This window comes from Plecotus auritus (genome assembly GCF_963455305.1).
Source record: "Plecotus auritus genome assembly, chromosome: 4".
Taxonomy (NCBI): Eukaryota; Metazoa; Chordata; class Mammalia; order Chiroptera; family Vespertilionidae; genus Plecotus; species Plecotus auritus.
Window position 1 is genome coordinate 172599356 of NC_137775.1, and position 15206 is coordinate 172614561.

The 15206-nt window shown below is 36.8% G+C and overlaps 1 protein-coding gene across 4 annotated transcripts in view; it reads right to left on the reverse strand.

The window, feature by feature from the left end:
• Window positions 1-15206, reverse strand: part of DGKB (diacylglycerol kinase beta) — a 554780-nt gene that overhangs the window by 396914 nt on the left and 142660 nt on the right. For all 4 annotated transcript variants that reach the window (XM_080663708.1, XM_080663707.1, XM_080663710.1 and 1 more), the window contains one exon: window positions 3670-3719. In XM_080663708.1, coding sequence (XP_080519834.1) covers window positions 3670-3719 — 50 coding nt within the window. The remainder of the gene's footprint in view (window positions 1-3669; window positions 3720-15206) is intronic.

Consider the following 15206-nt stretch of genomic DNA (forward strand, 5'->3'; position numbering starts at 1 on the left):
TGATCTAATGTATGCAGCTAATATTCATAGGATCAGGATGGAAATATGGTGGAGAGGTTTTCCTTTGGGGGCCCTGAACCCCTCTGATAAAACTATACTCTCACCAGAAAAGATGTAATAATGAAAACTGCTATTTATGTAACACAGGTCGCGCCAGAAAGAATACAAATATATGTGTGTTTATTTACTACAGATAAAAAAATTTTAAACACACATCCTTTGGAATTAGAGGCTAGAATTTTGTGTGTGTTACTATCTTTCACTTACAATATTTTTTGTTTATGTATGCCTTAATGGTTTGGAATGGTTAAAATCGCTGGATATGTTTTTAAGAATGGAAACTATTTTTGGTGGACTACTATGTAGGTTTGTGACATTAGCTAAGTCACTTAATCTCTCTTAGACTCAGTTTTTTGGTATTTTTTTTAAATCCTCAACCGAGGATATTTTTTCATTGCTTTTTATTTATTTATTTTTTAAAATATATTTTTTATTGATTTTTTACAGAGAGGAAGAGGGATAGAGAGTTAGAAACATCGATGAGAGAGAAACATCGATCAGCTGCCTCTTGCACACCCCCTACCAGGGATGTGCCCGCAACCAAGTTACATGCCCTTGACCGGAATCGAACCTGGGACCTTTCAGTCCAAAGGCCGACGCTCTATCCACTGAGCCAAACCGGTTTTGGCTTTCATTGCTTTTTAGAGAGAGGGAAAGACAGAGAGAAATATCAATGTGATAGAAACACATGGATTGGTTGCCTCTTGCATGAGCCCCAACCAGGGCCCGGGCTGGGAGGGATGCTGAAACCAAGGTACTTGCCCTTGACCGGAATCAAAGCTGGGACCCTTTGGTCCTCAGGCTGATGCTCTATCTACTGAGCTAAACCAGCTAGGACTAGACTCAGTTTCTTAATCAGTAAAAATATTATTGTTGTAATTCTAATCTTACCTAGTTTATACAATTGTTACAAAAATTAAACATGCTATTACATAAAATGCATTTATCTTGTCTGACATATTGCAAGTGATCAATAAATATTAACTAGTATTATTTAGACATAGTGGTCATTTTTCAAAGTGTCAATTTTCTTCTGTTTTGCCCTCAATATGTAAACTGCTACATCTTTAAATTTCTAAGGAAAATGACATCAGAAGATGAAATTTTATGCCAATATTGAAGGAACTGTACCGGGACAGTAAATGCTGTGGAGAAAACCATAGAAATTAAAACCAGATTTTTAGTTACAAAAGAAAAAAAACTAGTTTTATTATAAACAAATGTATTTACATCCAACACATTGTTTAATATTGTAAATATAGCCACAATTGTTGCTAGTAATTTGCTATATGTTAAAAAAAAATGGCAGAGATCAAAAAAAGTATTTGATTAAATTTTTAAATCAGCTGCCAACCCATGGCTAAAAGCCTAGTAAAGAAACATTCTTATAATTTAATTAAAAAGAAACAAATAAAACAGAGCAGCAGTAAAAATATAATTTGCATTAGTGTAGTAAGAAGTGCTACAATAAGCATATTGAAATATCTAGAAAAAATATCTAAACTCCTAGCTGTGAAATGTCACCAGAAAATGAGCAAATGTGTCATGTAGCTTAATATTCCCAAATAGAAAAATGAACACCACTAAGCACATAACAGTAGGAGCATTTGAAAATATAGAGACACTTAAACATAAGATATCCTGCAGTTATAACATCAATTCAGATTGGTGTTCATTTCCTAGAGTAGACTGTATATTTTTATCGCTCTCAGGAGAAACTAATGTACCATTGTCCTACTGAGTGTTACAGAAGTATGTCTCCAACTTCACTGCTTTGCGTGTAAAAACGCCTGTTTGAGCCCTGGCATAGGGAGGACACCTGATGATGAGAGACCCTCATTATCTGAAATATTGTCTATTTTAATTGGTATTAATTATATCAAACTAGAGTCCCGATGCACGAAGATTTGTGCAAGAATGGGCCTTCCTTGCCCTGGCTGCCGGCAACGCCTTCACTCAGGCCCAAACCGTCTTTCTGCCTTTGCTCCGGCCCGGAGTCACCTTTCTGCCTTCCCATGCTGCCCAGAGGCCCAGAGCAGCTGGGGTGGTGAGGAATGCCTGTGTTGTCGCCATAGCAACGATGCAAGCGTCCCGCCCCTGGCCGCTCGGCTCCTGCATATGCAAATTAACCCACCATCTTTGTTGGGTTAATTTGCATACTCACTCCTGATTGGCTGGTGGGCGTCGCTAAGGTACGGTCAATTTGCATCTTTCTCTTTTATTAGTGTAGATCATTTGTTTTTCAAAGTGCCTGTGCACCCATGGAGGGACCTAGAGAATATTGTGCTGAACAAAATAAGCCAGTCAGAGAAAGATAAATATCACATGCTCTCACTTACCTGTGGAATCAAATGAACAAAATAAATTGACAAAATAGGTCCAGAGACAAGGAAGCATGAAACAGACTGATGAATCTCAGAGGGAAAGAGGGACTGGGTGGTGGGCGGGGGGGGGGGGGGGGGGGAGATGGCAGGAAGAGATTAACCAAAGAATTTATATGCATATTTGCATAACCCATGTTCACAGACAATAGTGTGGTGAAGGCTAATAGTGTGGTGAAGGCTAGGGGATGGGGCAGAAGGGGCAGTGGTGGGAGGAGGGGGTCAATAGGGGCAGGGGACATTTATAATACTTTCAACAATAAAGAACAGGAAATAATGTAATATGCAAAATATGTTACTAGCAAATATAAAATATATTACCGGATGGAACCTGAGATAAATATACAGATGAGTCCCTGACTTGTGCAGTAGAACTGAGACTAACTTCTCTTTTGGAAACTATTAATAATATGCATGTATTAAGTGTAAAATAAACATTTAATTATTTCTTTCAGTTAAATCATACATAGATGGTATTTTTCTTCTATTGCTTTTTATATCTAAACTATAGAGTATGCAAGTTGCATTTAAAATTGAATGAGACATTTTAAAAAGCCAAGTTGGTCAAAGCAATTTGTAAATACATGTAGCTATTTCAATAGCATAAATGATTAAGAGCACTTTTAAAAAGTAGGAAAATAGCCCAGCCAGTGTGGCTCATTGCTTGAGCATTGACCTATGAACCAGGAGGTCACAGCTCCATTCCCAGCCTGGGTTGTGGGCTCCATCCCCAGTAGGGGGCATGCATGAGGCAGCTGATCAATGATCTTGCTTATCATTGATGTTTCTATCTCTCTCCCTCTCCCTTCCTCTCTGAAATCAATAAAAACACATTTTAAAGAAAATAATAAAGTGATTAAATTGACTTTATAATTCCTTTAAATTCTACTTGTATTCTCAATATTTTCACTAGTGTCAAATCTCACTTTTTTCTTTCTAGATCAATGGGCCTCAACTGTCTCATGTTTTATTCAAATAAGTTAGTCTTTTTTTAATCTTTCAGTGCATAACATTTATGTAGTAAAATTATGCAATAGATAAATTGTGATCCTAACAGTTTTCTCAGACCACTCTCTTTCAAAATGTCACATGATAAATATACTGTGCAAGTGCATGAAAATTATATTAAGCATGTCTTCTGTGGTAATAGCTATAAATTTATTCATTGCATTTTTTTCTGAACCAACTACTTTAAAATTTTCACAGAATATTTGAAGAAAAACGTTACCGAGCTGTCCAGGAAGCCATTCCCATCCGTGTCATAGAGGCGGAACATAACTATAAATAAAAGAGATGTTGAAAAATAAGGTTATAGGTGAGTAAGAACAATGTTATTATACGGCATATTCTTCAAAACTTTATTTTCTATTGAAAACAAATACTAAATCCCTCCCTTATTCAAAGCAATTAATCAGTGAGATCATTTCTCAACTGAAATTGAAAATGAATTAGTTAATTAAAAATACTATCAGATATAAATTCTATCAATGTTTGTTATATATTTAGACAATACTATTGTTTGTTCAAATTCTTTATTACAAGATCATTAACTGGAAACTCAAAAATAAGAAAAGAGAAGGAATTTAGACATTCAGAGTCTGGATATTAAGATATAGCTGACTCAGAGGACTGGAAATCAATTATAATTTGGGATCTACCATCCACTATTATGTGAACTTATATGGGCTTCTCAAACCCCATTTTCCTCTCTGCAAAAAAGAATACTCACCCTGTCATAAGACACACATTTACTGGAAAATGATGCACCCAAATGCCTATCAAAACCCAGAGGTCACTACACAAATATAAGCCATTATTTTGATTGATCCCCAAGCAATATGGGAAAAGAAGGAATGTTGCAAAAATCAGAAAAATTTTCTGATGGAGGATGACAAGAGATAAAATGCATTATTATCATGGCTATAATGTTGTGTTTAAGTCTGAGATATAGTTTTGTAGAGTAGCCACTCTTTGAGCTGATCAAGTAAAGAGATGGCGTGTTGGCTTTGAGGTAGTGAACTCAGGAAAGCAGGATGGCAGAGTCCATGACTGGCCTCAGGATTCCCTTGTATAATTCACACGCCACCAGGAGACCACAGAAGTGGCTGCAGGTGCCGTATTGAGATAAACAAAGAAAATGACACAGCTGAAAAAACAGACAAGTGGAAGTGAAGGTTTGTGTTGGGGTTGCATAATTTCCTGTAGAATCTTGATGTCTATAGTATCAAATGAAGACACTGATCACTAGGAAGCATAGTTACACAGTGACCTTGATCATATATTTGTAACTAATTTTTATTTTCATATTTAAAATCATTATTATGTCTCACAAATTCTAAGATATGAGTATTTATCTAATACAAACTAGTCTGCAGATCACTAAAAGGAAAAAATGCTCCCAATCTATCATATTCTATTTATGGTCAAATGCAAACAGTCTTTAAAGATGTAAAAATGCAAGGGAAACGTGTACCTATTGAATTACGGAAAATAGTAAGCTGGCTAAGAGATGTAAATGTCTTTTAGCCATTTGTGCAAACCATGATGATTGTTCTCTCTCATATACTCAATAAGTGAGAATAAAATTCAGGGGGAAAAATAACTATCACCACAAGGCTACTAAGCATTTCAAGATTTTCTAGTACAGCACAAATGGGTAAAAATAATTATTCAAGTCAAGGAATAGAATTATTATTGGTAACTAATTATTCAAGTCAAGAAATAGAATTATTATTAACACAGCAAAAATCCTCTCATGCTCCCCCATCTTTATTCCTTCTCCCCTTTACAAAGTTAACCACTATCTTGGACTTTTATATGCATTCATTTGATTTCAGCATCACTTACTGAATATAATGCTACTGATGTTCATCTGTATTGCTGTGTTTAGCATTAACTCGTTCATTTTCTTTTCTACCTATTTATCCAATGTATAAAAGCATCACAGTTTTTTCATTCTGAACTTAAGAGATATTCAGGTTGTCCCAGTTTGCTATTTCTAGTATGGCAAGTGCTATTTCAAAAAATTCTGCTAGAAATTTTTCTTTCAAATGGTGCTTGTGCTTAGATGAACATTTTCCAGTTGGTTACAAACCAGTAAAATATTTAACTGGGTCTTAGAATTTGCAAATATTTACTTTTAGTAATATTGCCAAACATTTCAAAAGTGATTTGACCAAACTAGATTCTAACCAGCAGTCAATAAGGGTTTGAGTTGCTCCATATCCTCACAGCACCGGGTACTAAGCCATTCTGATGAAGGTATAGTGTGTGGTATGCCACTGAGGTTTCAATTTCCATTGCCCTGATTACTAGTGATATTGAGCGAATTTTCATTCATTTAGTTTCCGGAAAGGCTGGAATTTTCTCAGGATATTCCAGACTCCCATTGTTCCAGTTCTAGCCTGTCTGGTGGAAATTACATGAGAGATTTACAATCAGAACTGGCCAATTAAGCTTTTTCCAGACACAAAAATGAGAGATAATAAACTGAATTCTGTTGTCTTAAACCATTAAACTTTGGTGGTAATATGTTGCAGTAGAAAAAGGAAGAGTATGGAAATTCAATTATGCAAGTACTCTTACTGGAAATCTAATCTTTACTTGCTCTGCAGTGCCAACATTGTCATAATCAATGTTTCCTTGTAAGTTTGGGTCAACTTCCAGATTCCCTATTTTGTTCTATGACTTGTCTATCATTGCATCAATATCGCAATGTCTTAGTTACTGAAGCTTTTAAAAAATACCTTTATGTGCAATCAAACATCCTCTTTGTTCAACTTCAGCTTTGTTTCAGAAATTCACATGCTGATTTTAAACTTTATATCCACTAAAGAAGACTTAGAACACCCAAAACAACCTTAAAAGGGGGAAATGAATTTGGAAGATTTATATTACCTGACTTAAGAGTTGCTAAAAACCAAGGATAATCAAGAGAGTGAAATCTAGCTAAAGGGGAGACAAATAAAATAATGGGAGAGTCAGTGGAAGAGGGTATAGTGGGGATAAATAGTGATGAAAAAAATTTAAATAATGGAAGAAAATAGAGTCCAGATATAGAGCCACACAGATATGGTGAACAAAATACCAAAACAGTTCAATGACATTTTAAAAAAAAACAGGGTTTTTTTTTTTGTTAAAAAAAAAATGACAATGGAACAGCTAGACAGATATCTGTATATTTAAAAAAGAACCTTAAACTTTAAAATAAAATGAACTCTGGGTGGAAAAATGGCGGCGGAATAGACAGACGTGTCCCGAGCTTTGTCCCGGAGCAGATAGAAAGAACAGCTGAGGGTTGCACGGGGAGTGTCTGTTGGAGAGTTAAGGGTCAGCTATACTCCAGGATAAGGTGGGGGACTGCTGGACAGGGGTCCCCTGACCAGGCAGCCCTCACTGCTGCTGGGTTCCCTCTCATAGCCACCGGCTCAGAGGCAGAGAGCGCGCCATCTTGAAGAGGAAAGTGAATGTTATCGGAAGCCTGAAAATCTACAACTGCAGCATCCACTGAACAGCTGAGAACCCCAGAGCACTGGTCCCCAATTGGCGCAAGCACGCAGATTCAGAGGAGCTCTACACTCCACCACGGAAAGGTCAGACTTTTCCTGGGATAAGGTGAGGTCTCTGGTCCCGGCAGGACAGAGAAACACACACACTGCGGGAGCTGGAGGACCGGGGGAAGTCTGTGCCTAGAAAAATCTGTGGCTGTTGGGGCTGGTGTGATCCGTGAATGTGGAAGGGGGTCCTCAGAGCTGCTAACAGAGGGGATCTCTAAAAAGCAACCCATTGATCTGACGCAGAAGGACAGCCTAAAAATTTTGGGAGTGTGCCAGCTGCAGCTGCTTGGACACAAGGGGGAAAAGGGGACTGTGTAGGCTTACGCGCAGACCTGGAGTTTGCACACTCGCGCTTTCTCTTCTTTGAATCCTTGCTTCTGATTACTGAGCCCAATACATAGGATCACCCAGTTGGGGACACTCTCGGAGACTGCAGGGGAAAGTTGTTTTTCTGGAACCTGGGGATCAGAGCAGGGAGTGACCCTAAGAGAACCAGCTCTGGGGCAGCCCACTCCCACAAACCGGTATTGAGTGCCACAGGGAAAGCAGGATCTAAGCACAGGCTAGAAAGGACCCATAGACCTGGAGGTCAACCCAGAAACACTGCCACCCAGGGGCTGAATCACAAATTGACTCTTGTGTAATCACAAATTAAGGAATACAAGAAAGTAAGACACACCGGCAGCTAAAAATCAGGACTGGCTTACAACACTGAGGAGCAGTGGAATGCAGGGAACTGCAATACTGTCTTGACTGGGAAACAGGCGAGCCAAACAGAACAACAGAGGAAGTGAATGACCTTCACTACTGCACATTTTTATTTTTATTTTTGTTTTTTTTTTATCTTTATTTTATATGTTTATTTTTTTATTTTTCATCTTTTACTTAAACTAATTTTTTTTCTTTTTTCCTCACTTGATTCTACCTTTTTAATTATTACATTTTTATTTTCAATCAGTATTATTACTACTACTATTTTACCTTTTTTTTAAAAAAAAGTGTCATTTTATTTTCTCTTTATTTGACTTTGAGATTAGTGTTCTACATTCTATTTTCATCTTTCCTTTATCATCATTCTACTCTATCTCAACTCTACCTTTGTGCCATCACTCTCTTCCTAACTTTTGCCCTTTTGTTATCCTGTTTCTCTTACCCTTTTCTTGCTTTAGATTTTCCCTATTCTTTCTTTTTACCCCCTGTTAAAATTTGACCCTACTTATATATCTAATTTCCAATCCCTTGCTCCGAGTTCATACACACCTCTCTCTTCTCTGTCTTCACTATCCAAAAAATTGTTTTTCTCTCTGTCCTTTTGTTGTTGTTTGCTTGAATGTTGATTATATTGATTTTTTATGCTTGTTTGTGAGATTGTTTTGCTTATTCTATTTTTTTGTTTTTGTTTTTTTGTTTGCTTTGTTTTTGTTTGTTTTTTGCATCTGTTTTTCCTCGCCTTGCTTGATATTAATTGTTGTTTGTAGTTTGTATTCATCTCCAGGTACTTGTTGCTGGCATTAGCTGGGATTAGTGGCTGTTCTATTTGAGTTTTCTCCTCATATATATAGTTTGTTCCCCTTTTCTTTCTTATTCTCTTTCTTTTCTCTCTTACTTTTTTTTTCCTTTTCCCAATTCATTTTGGCACTCCTTTCTTTTTTTTCCCTCTTCTTCTTTCTCTCCAATCCTCTAATTTGCCTTTCTCTGGTGGTCACCTTTATTTGGGGTTAGTAATATCGTGAATACATCTCTGTTCAGTGCCTTCTGCATTGTACCTGGTTGTGTTGTATTTTGTGCCTTTAAATCAATTCAGGAGAGCGAGAACTACATAACCAGACACCCGGAGAAGAGAGACCATGGGGAGACAGAAACAGCCTGCATATGAAAGAAAAGGAGGCATCAGCAGAAAAGGAAGTAAAAGAAATGGAGGCAAGCAACCTGTCAGAGAAAGAATTCAGAGAAATGGTCATAAGGTGCCTGAAAAGAATGTAAGACAAATTCAACAATATGAGTAAGAACCAAGAGGAAATGAAGAAGAACCAAGGAGAAATGAAAAATGACATTGCTGCTGTAAAGAACTCAATAGAAACCATCAAGAGTAGACTAGAAGAAGCAGAGGACCACATCAGTGAGCTAGAAGACAAGGTAGGAAAAAATACCCAAGTAGAGCAACTTCTGGAAAAAAAAAAATTAAAAAGCAGAAGGAGAGCCTAAGGGAACTTTGGGACAACACTAAACAAAACAACATCCGCATAATAGGGGTTCCAGAAGGAGAGGAAACTGAGAAAGAAATAGAAAACCTGTTTGAAGAAATGACAGAAAACTTCCCTGATATAGGGAAGAAAAAAAAAACACAAAAATCCAAGAAGCTCACAGTCCCAAGCAAAATGAACCCCAAAAGACTGACGCCAAGGCCCATTATAATTAAATTGGCAAAGACCAAGGACAAAGTAAGAATCTTAAAAACGGACAGAGAGAGACAGAAAGTTACCTACAAAGGAACCCCCATCAGACTAGCAACTGATTTTCAGCAGAAACTCATCAGGCCAGAAGGGAATGGAATGAAATATACAAAGTCATGCAAATGAAGGGTCTGAATCCAAGAATACTATACCCAGCAAGGCTATCAATCAAAACTGAAGGTAAAATCAGGAGCTTCACAAACAAAAAAGGACTAAGGGAATTTATTACCACCAAACCAGCAATGCAAGAAATGCTAAAGGGTCTGCTGTAAAAAAAAGAAATAGAAAGTGAAAAAGGAACACAGGGGTAAAGAATAAAAATGGCGACAAGTAAGTACCTATCAATAATAACTTTAAATGTAAATGGATTAAATGCCCCAATCAAAAGACATAGGGTAATGGATTGGATAAGAAAACACGACCCATACATCTGCTGTCTACAAGAAACCCACCTCAGAAAAAAAGACGCACACAGACTGAGGGTGAAGGGATGGAAAAAGGTTTTTCAGATGAATGGAAATGAAAAAAAAAGCTGGGGTAGCAATACCTATTACTGACAAATTAGATCTCAAAGTGAAGGACATAACAAGAGATAAGGAAGACCACTTCATAATACTAAAGGGAGCAATCCAACAAGAAGAAGTAACTCTGGTAAACATATATGCACCCAAATTCAGGAGCACCCAAATACATAAAAAAAACTCCTGGAGGATATCAAAGGAGAGATTGACAGCAATACAATAATAGTAGGAGACTTTAATACCCCACTATCACCACTGGACAAATCCTCTAAACAAAATATCAGCGAAGAAACATCAAACCTAAATGACTCACTAGACCAGATGGAATTAATTGACATCTTCAGAACATTTCACCCCAAAGCCACAGAATATACATTCTTCTCAAGTGCACATGGGTCATTTTCCAAGATAGACCATATGTTGGGTCATAGGCAAAGTCTCTTCAAATTCAAGAAGATAGAAATCATATCAAGCATCTTCTCAGATCACAGTGGCATAAAACTGGAAATCAACTACAATAAAAACAATCCAAAAAAATCAAACACATGGAGACTCAACAGCATGCTATTAAATAATGACTGGGTTACCAGAAAGATCAAGGAAGAAATAAAAACCATCATGGCAACAAGTGACAACGAAAACACAACAATCCAAAATCTATGGGACACAGTGAAAGCAGTCTTGAGAGGGAAGTTCATAGCTCTACAAGTCTACTGCAAAAAAACAAGAAACAATGGTAATAAATTACCTAACCCTACAACTCAAAGAATAAGAAAGAGAGCAACAAGAAAAGTCCAGTGTAAGCAGAAAGAAGGAAATAATAAAGATCAGAGCGGAGATAAATGACATTGAGACCAAAGAAGCAATATAAAAGATCAACAAAACCAAGAGCTGGTTCTTTGAAAGGATAAACAAGATTGATGAACCTCTAGCCAGGCTCACCAAGAAGCAAAGAGAGAGGATACAAATAAACAAAATCAGAAATGAAAGAGGTGAAATAACAACAGACCCCACCGAAATACAAAGGATTATTAAAAAATACTATGAACAACTCTATTCCAACAAACTGGACAACCTGGAGGAAATGGACATAATCCTAGAAAAATACAACCTTCCAAAACTCAATCAGGAAGAATCTAAACATCTCAATAGGCCAATAACTATGGAAGAAACTGAAGCAGTCATCAAAAAGCTGCCAGCAAATAAAAGCCCGGGGCCAGACGACTTCACAGGGGAGTTTTACAAAACATTCAAGGAAGAACTAAAACCTATCCTCCTCAGACTATTCCAAAAAATTCAAGAGGAAGGAACACTTCCAAGCTCCTTCTATGAAGTCAGCATCACCCTAATACCAAAACCAGATAAATATAACACCATGAAAGAGAATTACAGGCCAATATTCCTCATGAACATAGATGCCAAAATCCTCAACAAAATTCTAGCAAATCGGATCCAGCACTACATCAGAAAGATCATACACCATGATCAAGTAGGATTTATCCCAGGAATGCAAGGATGGTACAATATCCGCCTATCAATAAACATGATATATCACATAAACAAATTGAGAGATAAAAATCACAGTCATATCAATTGATGCAGAAAAAGCATTTGACAAAATCCAACACCCTTTCTTGATAAAAACTCTCAACAAGGTGGGAATAGAAGGATCATACCTCAACATAACAAAAGCTATATATGATAAACCCACAGCTAACATCATACTCAATGGTCAAACACTAAAACCATTTCCCCTAAGAACAGGAACAAGACAGGGATGCTCACTCTCACCACTCCTGTTCGACATAGTATTGGAAGTATTAGCCATTGCAATTAGACAAGAAGAAGAAATAAAAGGCATCCAAATTGGAAAAGAAGAAGTAAAGCTGTCCTTATTTGCAGATGACATGATATTGTACATAAAAAACCCAAAAGACTCCATCAAAAAACCAATAGACTTAATAAATGAATTTGGCAATGTAGCAGGATACAAAATTAACGCCAAGAAATCTATGGCATTTCTATACACCAATAGTGAACTTACAGAAAGAGAGACTAAAAAAGCAATCCCATTTACCATTACACCAAAAAAATTAAGATACCTAGGAATAAACTTAACTAAGGAGGTAAAAGACCTATATGTGGAAAACTACAGGACACTGAAAAAAGAGATGGAGGAAGACTTAAACAGATGGAAGAACATACCATGTTCATGGATTGGGAGAATCAACATCATTAAAATGTTCATACTACCCAAAGCAAACTATAGATTCAACGCACTCCCCATTAAAATACCAAAGGCATATTTCACAGACCTAGAAAGAACTCTCCAAAAATTCATCCGGAATAAAAAACAGACCCCGAATAGTCACAGCAATCCTGAGAAAGAACAAAGTAGGTGGGATCTCAATACCAGATTTCAAGGTGTATTACAAAAGCACTGTTCTCAAAACTTCCTGGTACTGGCACAAGAACAGACATATAGACCAATGGAACAGAACAGAGAACCCAGAAATCGACCCAAATCACTATGCTCAATTAATATTTGACAAAGGAGGCACGAACATACAATGGAGTCAAGACAGTCTCTTCAATAAATGGTGTTGGGAAAATTGGACAGATACATGCAAAAAAATGAAACTAGATCACCAACTTACACCATACACAAAAACAAACTCAAAATGGATCAAGGACTTAAAGATACGACGAGAAACCATAAAAATACTAGAGGAATCCACAGGCAGAAAAATCTCTGACATATGCCGAAGCAATTTCTTCACTGATACTGCTCCTAGGGCAATGGAAACTAAAGAGAAAATAAACAAATGGGACTACATCAAAATAAAAAGCTTTTGCACAGCAAAGTAGACCATCAATAAAACAACAAGAAAGCCCACTGCATGGGAGAACATATTTGCCAATGTTATCAACGATAAGGGTTTAATTTCCAACATTTACAGGGAACTCATGCAGCTTAACAAAAAGAAGATAAACAACCCAATCAAAAAATGGGCAACTGATCTAAATAGACACTTTTCAAAAGAAGACAGAAGGAAGGCAAAGAGACATGTGAAAACCTGCTCAAAGTCACTAATTATCAGAGAGATGCAAATCAAAACAACAATGCAGTACCATCTCACACCTGTCAGAATGGCTATTATCAACAAGACAACAAATGACAAGTGCTGGCGAGGATGCAGAGAAAAAGGAACCCTCGTGCACTGCTGGTGGGAATGCAGACTGGTGCAGTCACTGTGGAGAACAGTAGGGAGTTTCCTCAAAAAACTAAAAATGGAACTCCCATTTGACCCAGTGATCCCACTTCTAGGAATATATCCCAAGAAGCTAGAAACACCAATCAGAAAGGACATATGCACCCCTATGTTCATAGCAGCACAATTCACCATAGCTAAGATTTGGAAACAACCTAAGTGCCCATCAGCAGATGAGTGGATTAAAAAACTGTGTTACATCTACACAATGGAATACTACACTGCAGTGAAAAAGAAGTTCTTACCATTTGCAACAACATGGATGGAGATGGAGAGCATTATGCTAAGTGACATAAGCCAGGCAGAGAAAGACAAATATCACATAATCTCACTCATTTGTGGAATATAATGAACAACATAAACTGATGAACAAAAATAGATCCAGAGACAGAGAAACATCAATCAGAACGTCAAACCTCAGGGAAGGTAGGGGAAGGTGGGGGTAAGGGGGAGAGATCAACCAAAGGACTTATATGCATGCATGTAAGCCTAATCAATAGACACAGACAACAGGGGGGTAAGGGCATGAATGGGAGGTGGGAGGTAATAGGGGAATAAGGACACATATGTAATACCTTAATCAATAAAGAAATTTTAAAAAATAAATAAATAAAATGAACTCTAATTTTAACATTAAAGCTAAACTATAAAGCTTCTAGAAAATACCTTCACAACCTTAATCATCCATCATGAACCATCAAAATAGTAGGTAAATTAATGAAAATTAGAACTCTGTTCATCAAAAAAATAAAAATAAAAATGAGAAAAATAAGCCAGCCACAGAGGTGAAAAGTTTTCGGAACACATATACTGACAAAGAACTTGTTTCCAGAATATATGAACAAATCCTAAAGCTGAGTAATAAAATGACCTACAACCTCATTGAGAAAGCGGCAAAAAATTGAGCAGATACTTCAAAAAGGAAGATGTATGAATGGCCAATCATAACATGCTGCTCAATATCATCAATCATAAAGAAAATGAAATTTTGAGCCACAATTAGAAACTACCATATACCTATTAAAAAGAATCTGGAATTCAAGTTTTTCTCCCAAGTCCAGTCTACCAAAAATACTCAGCCCCTTAGCCTCACAGTTGTAATTGTAAAAATTTATAATTTAAAAACAGTGGAAAAACCAGTCTCCCCTCTCCCAGAAATTTGACCCACAAACACAACTTGTCTTGATAATTCCCTGAAAGTTTCAGATCAAACATAAATAAATAAAAATTTGTCTCCAAATTTTCTAGTTGTTTCCACCAGGAAACTTAGTCTGAAAACACTTAGTTCACTATTGTCTGAAGGAGAAGCCCTAATATGTTTTACATAATTAATTTCTAAACACATTAATAGGAGTTAATGCAGTCTAGGAATTCTAATTCATGAAGGAAGTTGGAGAACTTTGGTTTTAGTTAATAATAATAGCAATAATGAAAATAGCATACATATATTTAGCACTGAGTATCATATATTCTAAAGCTCACCAGGTCTAAATCAAGGATAAATCTTTTCTTTGCTTCTGGATAAGAAAGAAAAATTTTAGGATTTTAATTTTCAGAAATAAGTCTTCTTTATTGTAGTGGAGTCATGCAAAATATTAAGTATTGAACACACAGGTTAAATTTGGCTTTCTGTGCCACTATAGTTAGGGATTAACGAGGCATAAATCTACAAGCACACACAAAAAATTCGAGAAGAGAAAAGAACCACCAAATTGTAGATGCTGTGAAATACATGGAAAGTGCCTTAGAAATCATTAAGCTGGTAATGCAGAAGAGGTAAAGACTTGCACATAGAGGGTAATGAGTTGGACAGGTAATTGATAATCAATTTAGACTCTCAAATACTAACCCCTACACCTTGTATCTGAGGGTATGACAGCTCTGTCCCAGCAGAAGACTGGATCTTTGAGCTCTAAAGCAATTCAACCACAGGAATGCTGAGTACTTAGAAATCCTAATGTTC